The sequence below is a fragment of the Eriocheir sinensis genome, unplaced genomic scaffold, assembly GCF_024679095.1.
Source record: "Eriocheir sinensis breed Jianghai 21 unplaced genomic scaffold, ASM2467909v1 Scaffold320, whole genome shotgun sequence".
Lineage (NCBI taxonomy): Eukaryota > Metazoa > Arthropoda > Malacostraca > Decapoda > Varunidae > Eriocheir > Eriocheir sinensis.
Genome location: NW_026111633.1, coordinates 43,771 through 55,854, shown reverse-complemented (window position 1 = coordinate 55,854; position 12,084 = coordinate 43,771). Strand labels below are relative to the sequence as shown.

Below are 12,084 nucleotides of genomic sequence, written 5' to 3'. Positions count from 1 at the left end.
CAGGCTGCCATGGAAATTGAATTGCCCTAAACTTCCAGCAATTTTTCTATGGCGTTAGGACAGCTGAAGAGTTTAGCAAATACCCTGGCGGCACGAAATGAAGTTGAAGTTTATCATGATCTGATTCAGACTCAATTAGAGAATGATTTCATTGAGATAGTTCAGCAGCATCTCCGACAGATCAGTGCCACTATCTCCCTCATCACGGGATTAAGAAAGATAGTGCTACAACTCCCTTGCGTATTGTATTCAACTGCAGTGCCAAGAGGGCGGCCAACCGTCTCTAAACGACTGCCTAATGAAAGGACCCTCCTTAACTGAAAAACTAGGCGACGTATTGCTAAGATTCAGAACTAACAAGTACGCATTCAGTGCAGATATAAGTAAAGCCTTTCTGAGAGTAGGATTACAAGAGTGTGATAGAGATTTCACAAGATTTCTGTGGTATGAAAATCCGCAGAATCTTAGTTTTCCTCCAGTTACATATCGGTTCAAGTCGGTGTTATTTGGAGCAACCTGTAGTCCATTCCTCTTGCAAGCTACCATAGATTACCATCTAAGGAACTCTGACAATATTTACAAAACTCTAATAAGCCAGAACCTCTACGTGGACAACTTTCAAGGGACAGTTGATTGCCAACAACGACTATTTGATGTCTACGAAAATGCAAACATGGAATTAGCCAGGGCTAATCTTCCCCTGAGGGTGTGGGTCTCTAATAATGCGGCCCTTAATAGTAGAATTGCGGAGGATTTTGAAGATTATACAGTTCCTTCTTCTACTAGCGTATTGGGTCTGTACTGGGATGTTCAGAATGACGAGCTAAGTATCAAACCACCTGCTCTTGTGGACCACAGTTCCCTTAGCAAGAGGAAATTATTGTCTCTGATATCTTCAGTATTTGACCCGCTTGGGTTACTAGCACCAATTACCATCAGGGGAAAATTACTAGTAAAAGAAGCCTGGCAAATGAAGCGTGGTTGGGACGAGCCTTTGCCTCCCTCCTTTACAGAGGAATGGCTGAAATTAAAAGCTGATTTCTTGAAAGCAGATGCCATCCTTTTCCCCCGAAATATAGGGCAAGATAATAAGTCATGTACGCTTCACGTATTTTGTGATGCCTCAGCGAAGGCGTATGGAGCAGTAGCCTACCTTGTGTCAGACGACAAGAGCAACATATTAACTGCCAAAGCTAGAGTAACACCAATGAAAGTTCGCTCACTCCCACAATTGGAACTAACAGCTATACAAGTGGGAACGCAACTAGCAAAGTATGTTACAAACACTCTTAAGACTTTGAACATAGAAAATGTCTTCATATGGTCGGATAATGAAGCTGCTCTTCATTGGATAAAAAACAATAACAGCAATATAGTTTATGTCAAAAACAGAGTAGCAAGTATAAGAGAACTCGCTTCTAACTTCAACTTTAACTACGTACCATCCAGCAGCAACCCGGCGGATCTTCTGTCAAGAGGAACATCCCTGGGTAATTTATTAAAGGAAACGCTCTGGATGCATGGGCCCTTTTGGATAGACCGTCCAGACAAGTGGCCAGCACAGAAAGAAAACGTGGTTAGCGTAAACACCGTAGTAGAGGCAGTTACTTGTGACCCCATATTCAAGGCTTCAGATATGTCTTCTCTTACAAAGATTATTAATGTAACCAATAATGTCCTCAAATTCATCAAGGCAGTTAAGCCTTCGGTGCAACTACCGAGTGCAATGACATACTGGTTGCAAGGCATACAACAGTATCATTATCAAGAAGAATACGAATATCTCGCTTCTAAGAATTACTTCACTAAAGGAAAACTAAGTTTAGTAAGACTATCAAACAGTGATATAAGAATTCCGGCAAAATTTCCCATAGTACTTCCTCGTCGATCTTGGCTTACCTCACTTATTGTGAGAAGAGCGCATGAACAAACATTGCATGGAGGGGTAGCCGAGAATCTGAGTTTAGTGCGGGAACAGTACTGGATACCAAAAGGAAGACAGATAGTAAAAAATGAGGTCAGCAAATGCCTTGTGTGTCGAATCATGAACGGAAGAAAGATGACGCTGCCAGGTCCCCCTGCATTACCTAAAGAAAGGGTAATTCATGCAGAACCTTTTCATACGGTTGGGATAGACTACACGGGAAGCATAACTATCAGTAACCCTACCAACAATGGGTTTGATAAGTATTACATTTGCTTGTTCACGTGTGCCACTACACGTGCTGTTCACTTGGAATTAGCAAAGGACTTAACAGCGCAAACATTTATCAATTTGTTAAGAAGGTTCATCGCGCGGCGATCCTCTCCTAAAGTAATAATATCCGACAACGCCAGTAACTTCAAAGGGGCAGAAAAATTCCTACAAAATTTACATGAAGAGCCACTTGTTAAAGCTCACCTGAATAAACATCTGATTGAATGGAGGTTCATACCCCCCCGAGCCCCATGGATGGGAGGATTTTATGAACGGCTAATTGGTGTAGTAAAGAGCTGCATTAGGAAAGTTCTTTTCAAAAGGAAAATTTCTGAGGATGAATTACGAACCATCTTGACAGAAGTAGAAATGCGGATAAACAACCGCCCATTAACCTACATAGATGATGACGTCAGTCATCCGCAACCCTTGACCCCTGCACATTTGATATATGGGAGACGTTTACAGCCCATGCCTGTTGATATAGAAGATAAATCCACGGACCCAGACTACCTCAGCGTGGATGAATTGCATAACAGATACACATTTATTTGTGAGAGAATTAAACACTGGGAAAGGGTGCGGAAGAAAGAATACCTAATGTCATTACGCGAAAGGTTCTATGGAGCCCAACCACCGAGTGATAAAGACACCTTAAACGTGGGCGATATAGTGATCGTTGAAACTGAAGGAAACTGAGATTCTTGGCCTCTAGGAAGAATTACAGCCAAGCATCCTGACAAGTCTGGCACCACAAGTGTAGTGGAGGTGGTTTCTAAAGGAACAAAAGGTTTAAAGACCATTAACAATCTCATTCCCTTAGAGTTACACTGTGATCCTGAAGCGACTAAGACACAAAGGAACACAAAGGAAGAACAAACAACAGCAGACCTGCTGGTCCTTACGAGGCTGTTTGTGACAAGCTACACTAACTATCTAATCAAAGGTGGAAGATGAAGGACAGCAAAGGCGAAGGCTCCCATCCCTCCAGCCAAAGCTGGCAGGAAAGGAAAAAGAACCATGCAGCATGGAAAAACTGCATGGAATTTATGTAGGAAAGAGGAAAGAACTACCATTACTGCTACCACTAACCGGGCAATAAAAGCGGACAAGGACACCAGTATTCGAAAGAACTTAACGTTATTACGACAATGAGTAATATCTTAGTTGCTGGTTGGATTCAAAACACTTGTCTAATCTATTCTTGAAGGCCGTAACTGTTGTACTATCAACGACATCACAAGGTAGAGAGTTCCAAACATTAACAACTCGATTGAAGAAGAAGTGTTTAGCTTCGTGCGACGAGAATCTTTTACCACTTATCTTCAAATTGTGATTTCTTCTTCTTCTATTTGATCGATCAATTGTAAAGTAATCTTCCGCATTAATATCACTGAATCCTTTAAACATTTTAAACACTTCTATTAGATCGCCTCGCATTCTTCGTTTTGATAGGCTGAATAAATTTACTTCTTTAAGCCTTTGTTCATATGACAAATTTCTCAACCTAGGAATCATCTTTGTTACTCTTCGTTGGACCCGTTCCAACTTTTCTATGTCTTTTCTGTAGTAGGGAGACCAAATCTGTACACAGTACTCTAGACGGGTCGAACCAACGAATTATACAGTTTTAATATTACTTTTTCCGATTTATTATTAAAGACTCGTCCGATGAAGCCAACCAATTTGTTTGCAGTTTTAACTACCTCTGAACAATGCTGACCGGGCTTTAAATCGCTTGATATAGTGATTCCAAGATCCTTTTCTTTACTTACTGCAGAAAGTTGTTGGCCATTCATTACGTACCGAACGCGATTGTTATTTTTTCCGATGTGCAACACTTTACATTTCTCAACGTTAAATTTCATTTGCCATTGATTGGCCCAACGTGCAAGTCGATCTATATCTGATTGTAAAGCTTCTTCGTCGAGTATCGCAGTTACTTTACTAGCAATTTTTGTGTCCTCAGCAAATTTTGATACTTTACAAATGAGCCCATCATCGAAATCATTAACATAAATTAAGAAGAGCATGGGGCCAGGCACTGATCCTTGAGGTACGCCGCTTTTGACATCGAGCCAGTTAGATGTAACACAGTTTAGAACTACTCTCTGTTTCCGCTCAGAGAGCCAGTCCACAAGCCAATTGTGAATGTTACCCGAGATACCGTGCGCCAGTAGTTTGCTGAGCAATCGTTGGTGGGGGACCTTATCAAATGCCTTTTGAAATTCCAGATATATGATATCTACTGATCTGCTTTCATCGAACACCTCAAAAATATAGTGAAAAAAATCAAGTAAGTTAGTCAAACACGAACGTTTACTACGGAAGCCATGTTGCGAATTATTGTCAATGAAATTCAAGCCAGGGCTCCTACAGGAATGAAGTTCAACATCCTTTTGGTAGAGAAGGAAAAGGAAACAACTTTGGAAGAAATTCTGCACCGTAGGGGAAGAGTTGGAACGACACAACCAACAAGAAGAAAAATTAGTATGCACAGTCAAATCATAACTCAGGAGGAATGTAGAAAGGAAACTACAGGGCAGGAGGGGACACAGAAAAAAGAGAAGTGTAACAAAGTTCCAGGAAAGAAAAGGAAGGAACCTGAACCACTTTCTGATACCACAACTGAAGATGAGATGGAAGTAATGGAAAGTGATTCTGCTGATGAGGTCAGTTTCACTTTAAACCAAGATGAAAGTGAAACTGAATGTGAGGAAGAAATACAGGCACCAAAGGCAACCCCAGCAGACACTCCAGTAATAACAGATGATTCTGTTGGAAAGTACTACGCAGTGTATTATACTGAGCCACGTATGATTTACTTCTGGGGGAAAAAAGTTAAAACATTTGCTGATGATGATGATGGCGGTACTGTGAACAAAGTAGAAATTGATTGCCTTCAGAAAAAAACATTTCGAGTGACCCAAAGGAGTGGACATGGACTGAGCGGAACACAAACAAAGACATTGGCATAGTAGACCAAGAATACATATTCTATGGACCAGAGGTTCCCATGATAAAGAAAAACATTTTAGAGTCCCAGATGAAATGGCATGTGCTTCTCTGAAGGTTATTGAAAAGAAATTGAAGGCAAATACATAAATATTTCATAATTCTAGTGAAGAAATTGTGACATATTCCCAGGAAAGAAAAACTTTGTGAAACTTATTTATTTTATAAGGAACCAATTATATATTTACATGAATTTATGTAACAATGAAGAATATGTGTTTGAATTTAAGTTGGTGATATACCACTTAGAAATATAAAGATTTTTTCATGATACAACAGTACCAGGATTCATTGGTTAACATTATTATTGCAAGGATAAAAATTAAGAGGCATTTTATGTAATGTATAATGAAGAGTATATATACAATTCCCAGATGATGCACAAATATGAAATATCAATCATTTTTCATGAAAGAAATGTATGGGTATTCATTGTAAAACTTTTTTTTTTAGCAAAATATATATGATTTTTCTTGCCCCATCATGATTTTTTTACCCCTTTTCCGGGAAGAAAAAATTACCCAAAAATATTCATAATAAAAAAGCTATGGGACCCTGGCTCAAGATCAGCTGAAATATGATGTAATAATGACAAATGAATAAAACAGACCAGGTATTGTGAAAATGCTGAATAATATTTCTGCGAAAAACAAAGTTCTCCATTTTGAGTTTTTCTTACCCCATTTTACTAGTAAAGTGGGGGAAGAAAAAATCCAGGGGTTAGTGGGGTAAAAAAAAATCATTCCATTTATTGTACTCTGTCAAAGCATTTGATGTGTTTATGTCCTGTATTTATAGTGCACTCTTGTGCAATTGATTTCATATATGCGTTAGCAATATTGTATTATAAATGTATTTTCTGAACATATTTTAAGAAAAAAGCATGAAAAAAGTTTCGCAAAACTTTTTTGTGGTATGTGAAAACTTTGGTTTTATCTTCCCCAAGAACTGTGACGAGCTTAGTTTGGGGTAAGAAATAATCAGGAGGGCCATACTATCCTCCCGATAGGGTCCCCCTGCTCCTACCCCCCTCCCCCAAGAGAAGGGGGGTGATTTTTTTTTACCCCATAGGGGTAAGCCTACATGGGGTAAGAAAAGATCACATAACCTGATTTTTTCTTACCCCATACATGATTTTTTTTTACCCAAAGCTGATTTTTTTTTACCCCGTCTTGGTTTTATATTACCCCATGTTTAAACATGTTCGTGATGTGTAGTGTGTGATTGACAGTCGGTCTGTCTTGTTGAAACCTGTTACTCATATGACTCGGTCCACTGTTCACAGGAGTGTGCATGATCATTAGCCAGTAAGAAGCAGCAGGGTTAAGTGCCACAATGCCGAGGACATATAAAAAGGTTGAAAGGCCATATACGAAAGCCACAATTCAACTTGCTGTGCAGGAAGTTAAAGATGGTTCCTCCATTAGAGCAGCCAGCGCCAAGCATCACATGTCATATTCTCTTTTGAGAAAGCATGTCAAGAGAAGTGAAAGTGAAGAATCTTTCAAGGATGATATGAGGTGAGTTATTGTTTTTTTTTTATGCGTGTATGTACCATATAATAATGATCCTCTTACATATTATATACTCGTACATACTATATGTAATAAAACCTGTTCTGATATATACATATTCTGTTTGCATTACAGGGAAAGAGGACGGTACTTGCAACTGAAGTGGAAGAGAAGATTGCAGATACAATCAAGAGAATGGAGAAAATGGGACTAGGGCCAACACTGTTAGAGTTTCGTGAGATTGTCAAAGATTTCTTGCTTGCCAATGGACTAGAGACAGTGTTTAAAGATGGCATGCCTGGTTATGAATGGGCAACTGCCTTCATGCACAGGCACAACATGACTCTGAAGACCGGTGGTATGATGCAACTGGCAAGGAAGAGTGTAACTAGTGATCCATTCGTCATTTATGGCTTCTATGAGCTTCTGAGACAAGAAATGGCACGACTTGAGATCATGGAACGCCCAGAGTGTATCTGGAATCTCGACGAAACTGGTTTCCCACTAGACCCATCAAAAGCAAAAACTATAGGCACAAAAGGAGCTAAGACAGTGAGAATAACTAGTGGCTCAAACCGTGAAAACATCAGTGTTTTGGCAACATGCTGTGCAGATGGCACATCACTGGATCCTTTAATCATATTTAAAGGTAAGAACATGCAGTCTTCATGGGTTGGAACTGATGCACTACCTGAAACTCAGTATGCTGTATCCGAGTCAGGGTGGATGACCCGTGTAATTTTTGAGGATTTTTTCAAAAGTTTTGTAGAAAAAACTAAAGATATTCGTCCTATCCTCCTGATATTGGATGGCCATCTTAGTCATACATCACTAGCAACAGTAGAACTAGCAAAACAAGAAAATATCTCCATAATTAAGCTACCTGCTCATTGCAGAGATCTGTTACAACCTTTAGATGTTGCTTGTTTTGCCCCTCTAAAATCTTACTATGATTCAGCATTGATGAGGTATGTGCATCAAACAGGAGCACGAGCACCATTGCAAAAGAGGTTTCGTGAATATGTTGTGTCAGGTCTGGAAGGAAGGACTTTCCCGGAGAATATAAAGGCCGGGTTTTATGCAACAGGAATACATCCACTAAACCCAGAAAAGTACAAGAGTGATCGCCTTTGTCCTTTGAAAATGAAAACATACAAGGCTTGGATTGAGAGAGGAAGCCCCAGGGATGATGAAAATAATCCTGTACTGCATGATGCTACAACTGATAACACAGACAACAGAGATTCACAATCATCACCGCAAAATCCACAGAACCCTTCACAACCTTCTGATGCCAATACCACAAATGTTCCCACTTCTCCAATACCTGAACCAGGAATAGAAAAAGATCTCTCAGATACAACCCTTACACTTGTTCAGGAACAAGTATTACCTGGTTGTAGTCACTGGCATGAAACTCCCTCTAACAACAAAGCTGAACTTCAAGATGAGATCAAGAAAGATATAGAAAAGCGAAGTGCTTTATATGCCAAACAGTTAAGCTGGAGGACTCTTGTCAATGAAATTCAAGCCAGGGCTCCTACAGGAATGAAGTTCAACATCCTTTTGGTAGAGAAGGAAAAGGAAACAACTTTGGAAGAAATTCTGCACCGTAGGGGAAGAGTTGGAACGACACAACCTACAAGAAGAAAAATTAGTATGCACAGTCAAATCATAACTCAGGAGGAATGTAGAAAGGAAACTACAGGGCAGGAGGGACACAGAAAAAAGAGAAGTGTAACAAAGTTCCAGGAAAGAAAAGGAAGGAACCTGAACCACTTTCTGATACCACAACTGAAGATGAGATGGAAGTAATGGAAAGTGATTCTGCTGATGAGGTCAGTTTCACTTTAAACCAAGATGAAAGTGAAACTGAATGTGAGGAAGAAATACAGGCACCAAAGGCAACCCCAGCAGACACTCCAGTAATAACAGATGATTCTGTTGGAAAGTACTACGCAGTGTATTATACTGAGCCACGTATGATTTACTTCTGGGGGAAAATAGTTAAAACATTTGCTGATGATGATGATGGCGGTACTGTGAACAAAGTAGAAATTGATTGCCTTCAGAAAAAAACATTTCGAGTGACCCAAAGGAGTGGACATGGACTGAGCGGAACACAAACAAAGACATTGGCATAGTAGACCAAGAATACATATTCTATGGACCAGAGGTTCCCATGATAAAGAAAAACATTTTAGATTCCCAGATGAAATGGCATGTGCTTCTCTGAAGGTTATTGAAAAGAAATTGAAGGCAAATACATAAATATTTCATAATTCTAGTGAAGAAATTGTGACATATTCCCAGGAAAGAAAAACTTTGTGAAACTTATTTATTTTATAAGGAACCAATTATATATTTACATGAATTTATGTAACAATGAAGAATATGTGTTTGAATTTAAGTTGGTGATATACCACTTAGAAATATAAAGATTTTTCATGATACAACAGTACCAGGATTCATTGGTTAACATTATTATTGCAAGGATAAAAATTAAGAGGCATTTTATGTAATGTATAATGAAGAGTATATATACAATTCCCAAATGATGCACAAATATGAAATATCAATCATTTTCATGAAAGAAATGTATGGGTATTCATTGTAAAACTTTTTTTAGCAAAATATAGCTGATTTTTCTTGCCCCATCATGATTTTTTTACCCTTTTCCGGGGAAGAAAAATTACCCAAAAATATTCATAATAAAAAAGCTATGGGACCCTGGCTCAAGATCAGCTGAAATATGATGTAATAATGACAAATGAATAAAACAGACCAGTGATTGTGAAAATGCTGAACCAAATTTCTTAGAAAAACAAAGTTATCCATGTTGAGTTTTCTTACCCCATTTTACTAGTAAAGTGGGGAAGAAAAATCCAGGGTTAGTGGGGTAAAAAAATCATTCCATTTATTGTACTCTGTCAAAGCATTTGATTTGTTTATGTCATGTATTTATATTGCACTCTTGTGCAATTGATTTCATATATTCGTTAGCAATATTTTATTATAAATGTATTTTCTGAAGATATTTTAAGAAAAGCATGAAAAAGTTTCATAAAACTTTTTGTGGTATGTGAAAACTTTGGTTTTATCTTTCCCCAAGAACTGTGACGAGCTTAGTTTGGGGTAAGAAATAATCAGGAGGGCCATACTATCCTCCCGATAGGGTCCCCCTGCTCCTACCCCCCTCCCCCAAGAGAAGGGGGGTGATTTTTTTTTACCCCATAGGGGTAAGCCTACATGGGGTAAGAAAAGATCACATAACCTGATTTTTTCTTACCCCATACATGATTTTTTTTTACCCAAAGCTGATTTTTTTTTACCCCGTCTTGGTTTTATATTACCCCATGTTTAAACATGTTCGTGATGTGTGGTGTGTGATTGACAGTCGGTCTGTCTTGTTGAAACCTGTTACTCATATGACTCGGTCCACTGTTCACAGGAGTGTGCATGATCATTAGCCAGTAAGAAGCAGCAGGGTTAAGTGCCACAATGCCGAGGACATATAAAAGGTTGAAAGGCCATATACGAAAGCCACAATTCAACTTGCTGTGCAGGAAGTTAAAGATGGTTCCTCCATTAGAGCAGCCAGCGCCAAGCATCACATGTCATATTCTCTTTTGAGAAAGCATGTCAAGAGAAGTGAAAGTGAAGAATCTTTCAAGGATGATATGAGGGTGAGTTATTGTTTTTTTTTTATGCGTGTATGTACCATATAATAATGATCCTCTTACATATTATATACTCGTACATACTATATGTAATAAAACCTGTTCTGATATATACATATTCTGTTTGCATTACAGGGAAAGAAGACGGTACTTGCAACTGAAGTGGAAGAGAAGATTGCAGATACAATCAAGAGAATGGAGAAAATGGGACTAGGGCCAACACTGTTAGAGTTTCGTGAGATTGTCAAAGATTTCTTGCTTGCCAATGGACTAGAGACAGTGTTTAAAGATGGCATGCCTGGTTATGAATGGGCAACTGCCTTCATGCACAGGCACAACATGACTCTGAAGACCGGTGGTATGATGCAACTGGCAAGGAAGAGTGTAACTAGTGATCCATTCGTCATTCATGGCTTCTATGAGCTTCTGAGACAAGAAATGGCACGACTTGAGATCATGGAACGCCCAGAGTGTATCTGGAATCTCGACGAAACTGGTTTCCCACTAGACCCATCAAAAGCAAAAACTATAGGCACAAAAGGAGCTAAGACAGTGAGAATAACTAGTGGCTCAAACCGTGAAAACATCAGTGTTTTGGCAACATGCTGTGCAGATGGCACATCACTGGATCCTTTAATCATATTTAAAGGTAAGAACATGCAGTCTTCATGGGTTGGAACTGATGCACTACCTGAAACTCAGTATGCTGTATCCGAGTCAGGGTGGATGACCCGTGTAATTTTTGAGGATTTTTTCAAAAGTTTTGTAGAAAAAACTAAAGATATTCGTCCTATCCTCCTGATATTGGATGGCCATCTTAGTCATACATCACTAGCAACAGTAGAACTAGCAAAACAAGAAAATATCTCCATAATTAAGCTACCTGCTCATTGCACAGATCTGTTACAACCTTTAGATGTTGCTTGTTTTGCCCCTCTAAAATCTTACTATGATTCAGCATTGATGAGGTATGTGCATCAAACAGGAGCACGAGCACCATTGCAAAAGAGAGGTTTCGTGAATATGTTGTGTCAGGTCTGGAAGGAAGGACTTTCCCCGGAGAATATAAAGGCCGGGTTTTATGCAACAGGAATACATCCACTAAACCCAGAAAAGTACAAGAGTGATCGCCTTTGTCCTTTGAAAATGAAAACATACAAGGCTTGGATTGAGAGAGAAGCCCCAGGGATGATGAAAATAATCCTGTACTGCATGATGCTACAACTGATAACACAGACAACAGAGATTCACAATCATCACCGCAAAATCCACAGAACCCTTCACAACCTTCTGATGCCAATACCACAAATGTTCCCACTTCTCCAATACCTGAACCAGGAATAGAAAAAGATCTCTCAGATACAACCCTTACACTTGTTCAGGAACAAGTATTACCTGGTTGTAGTCACTGGCATGAAACTCCCTCTAACAACAAAGCTGAACTTCAAGATGAGATCAAGAAAGATATAGAAAAGCGAAGTGCTTTATATGCCAAACAGTTAAGCTGGAGGACTCTTGTCAATGAAATTCAAGCCAGGGCTCCTACAGGAATGAAGTTCAACATCCTTTTGGTAGAGAAGGAAAAGGAAACAACTTTGGAAGAAATTCTGCACCGTAGGGAAGAGTTGGAACGACACAACCTACAAGAAGAAAAATTAGTATGCACAGTCAAATCATA

The 12,084-nt window shown here is 39.1% G+C and overlaps 1 protein-coding gene across 1 annotated transcript; it reads left to right on the top strand.

Moving 5' to 3' along the window:
* The first annotated feature begins 10,256 nt into the window (after positions 1-10,256).
* Positions 10,257-11,750, top strand: LOC126991689 (tigger transposable element-derived protein 6-like). The gene is made up of 2 exons (XM_050850400.1): positions 10,257-10,412; positions 10,542-11,750. The coding sequence occupies exons 1-2, from the start codon at positions 10,341-10,343 to the stop codon at positions 11,748-11,750; spliced, it is 1,281 nt and encodes a 426-aa protein (XP_050706357.1). The 5' UTR covers positions 10,257-10,340.
* The last annotated feature ends 334 nt before the right edge of the window (positions 11,751-12,084 follow it).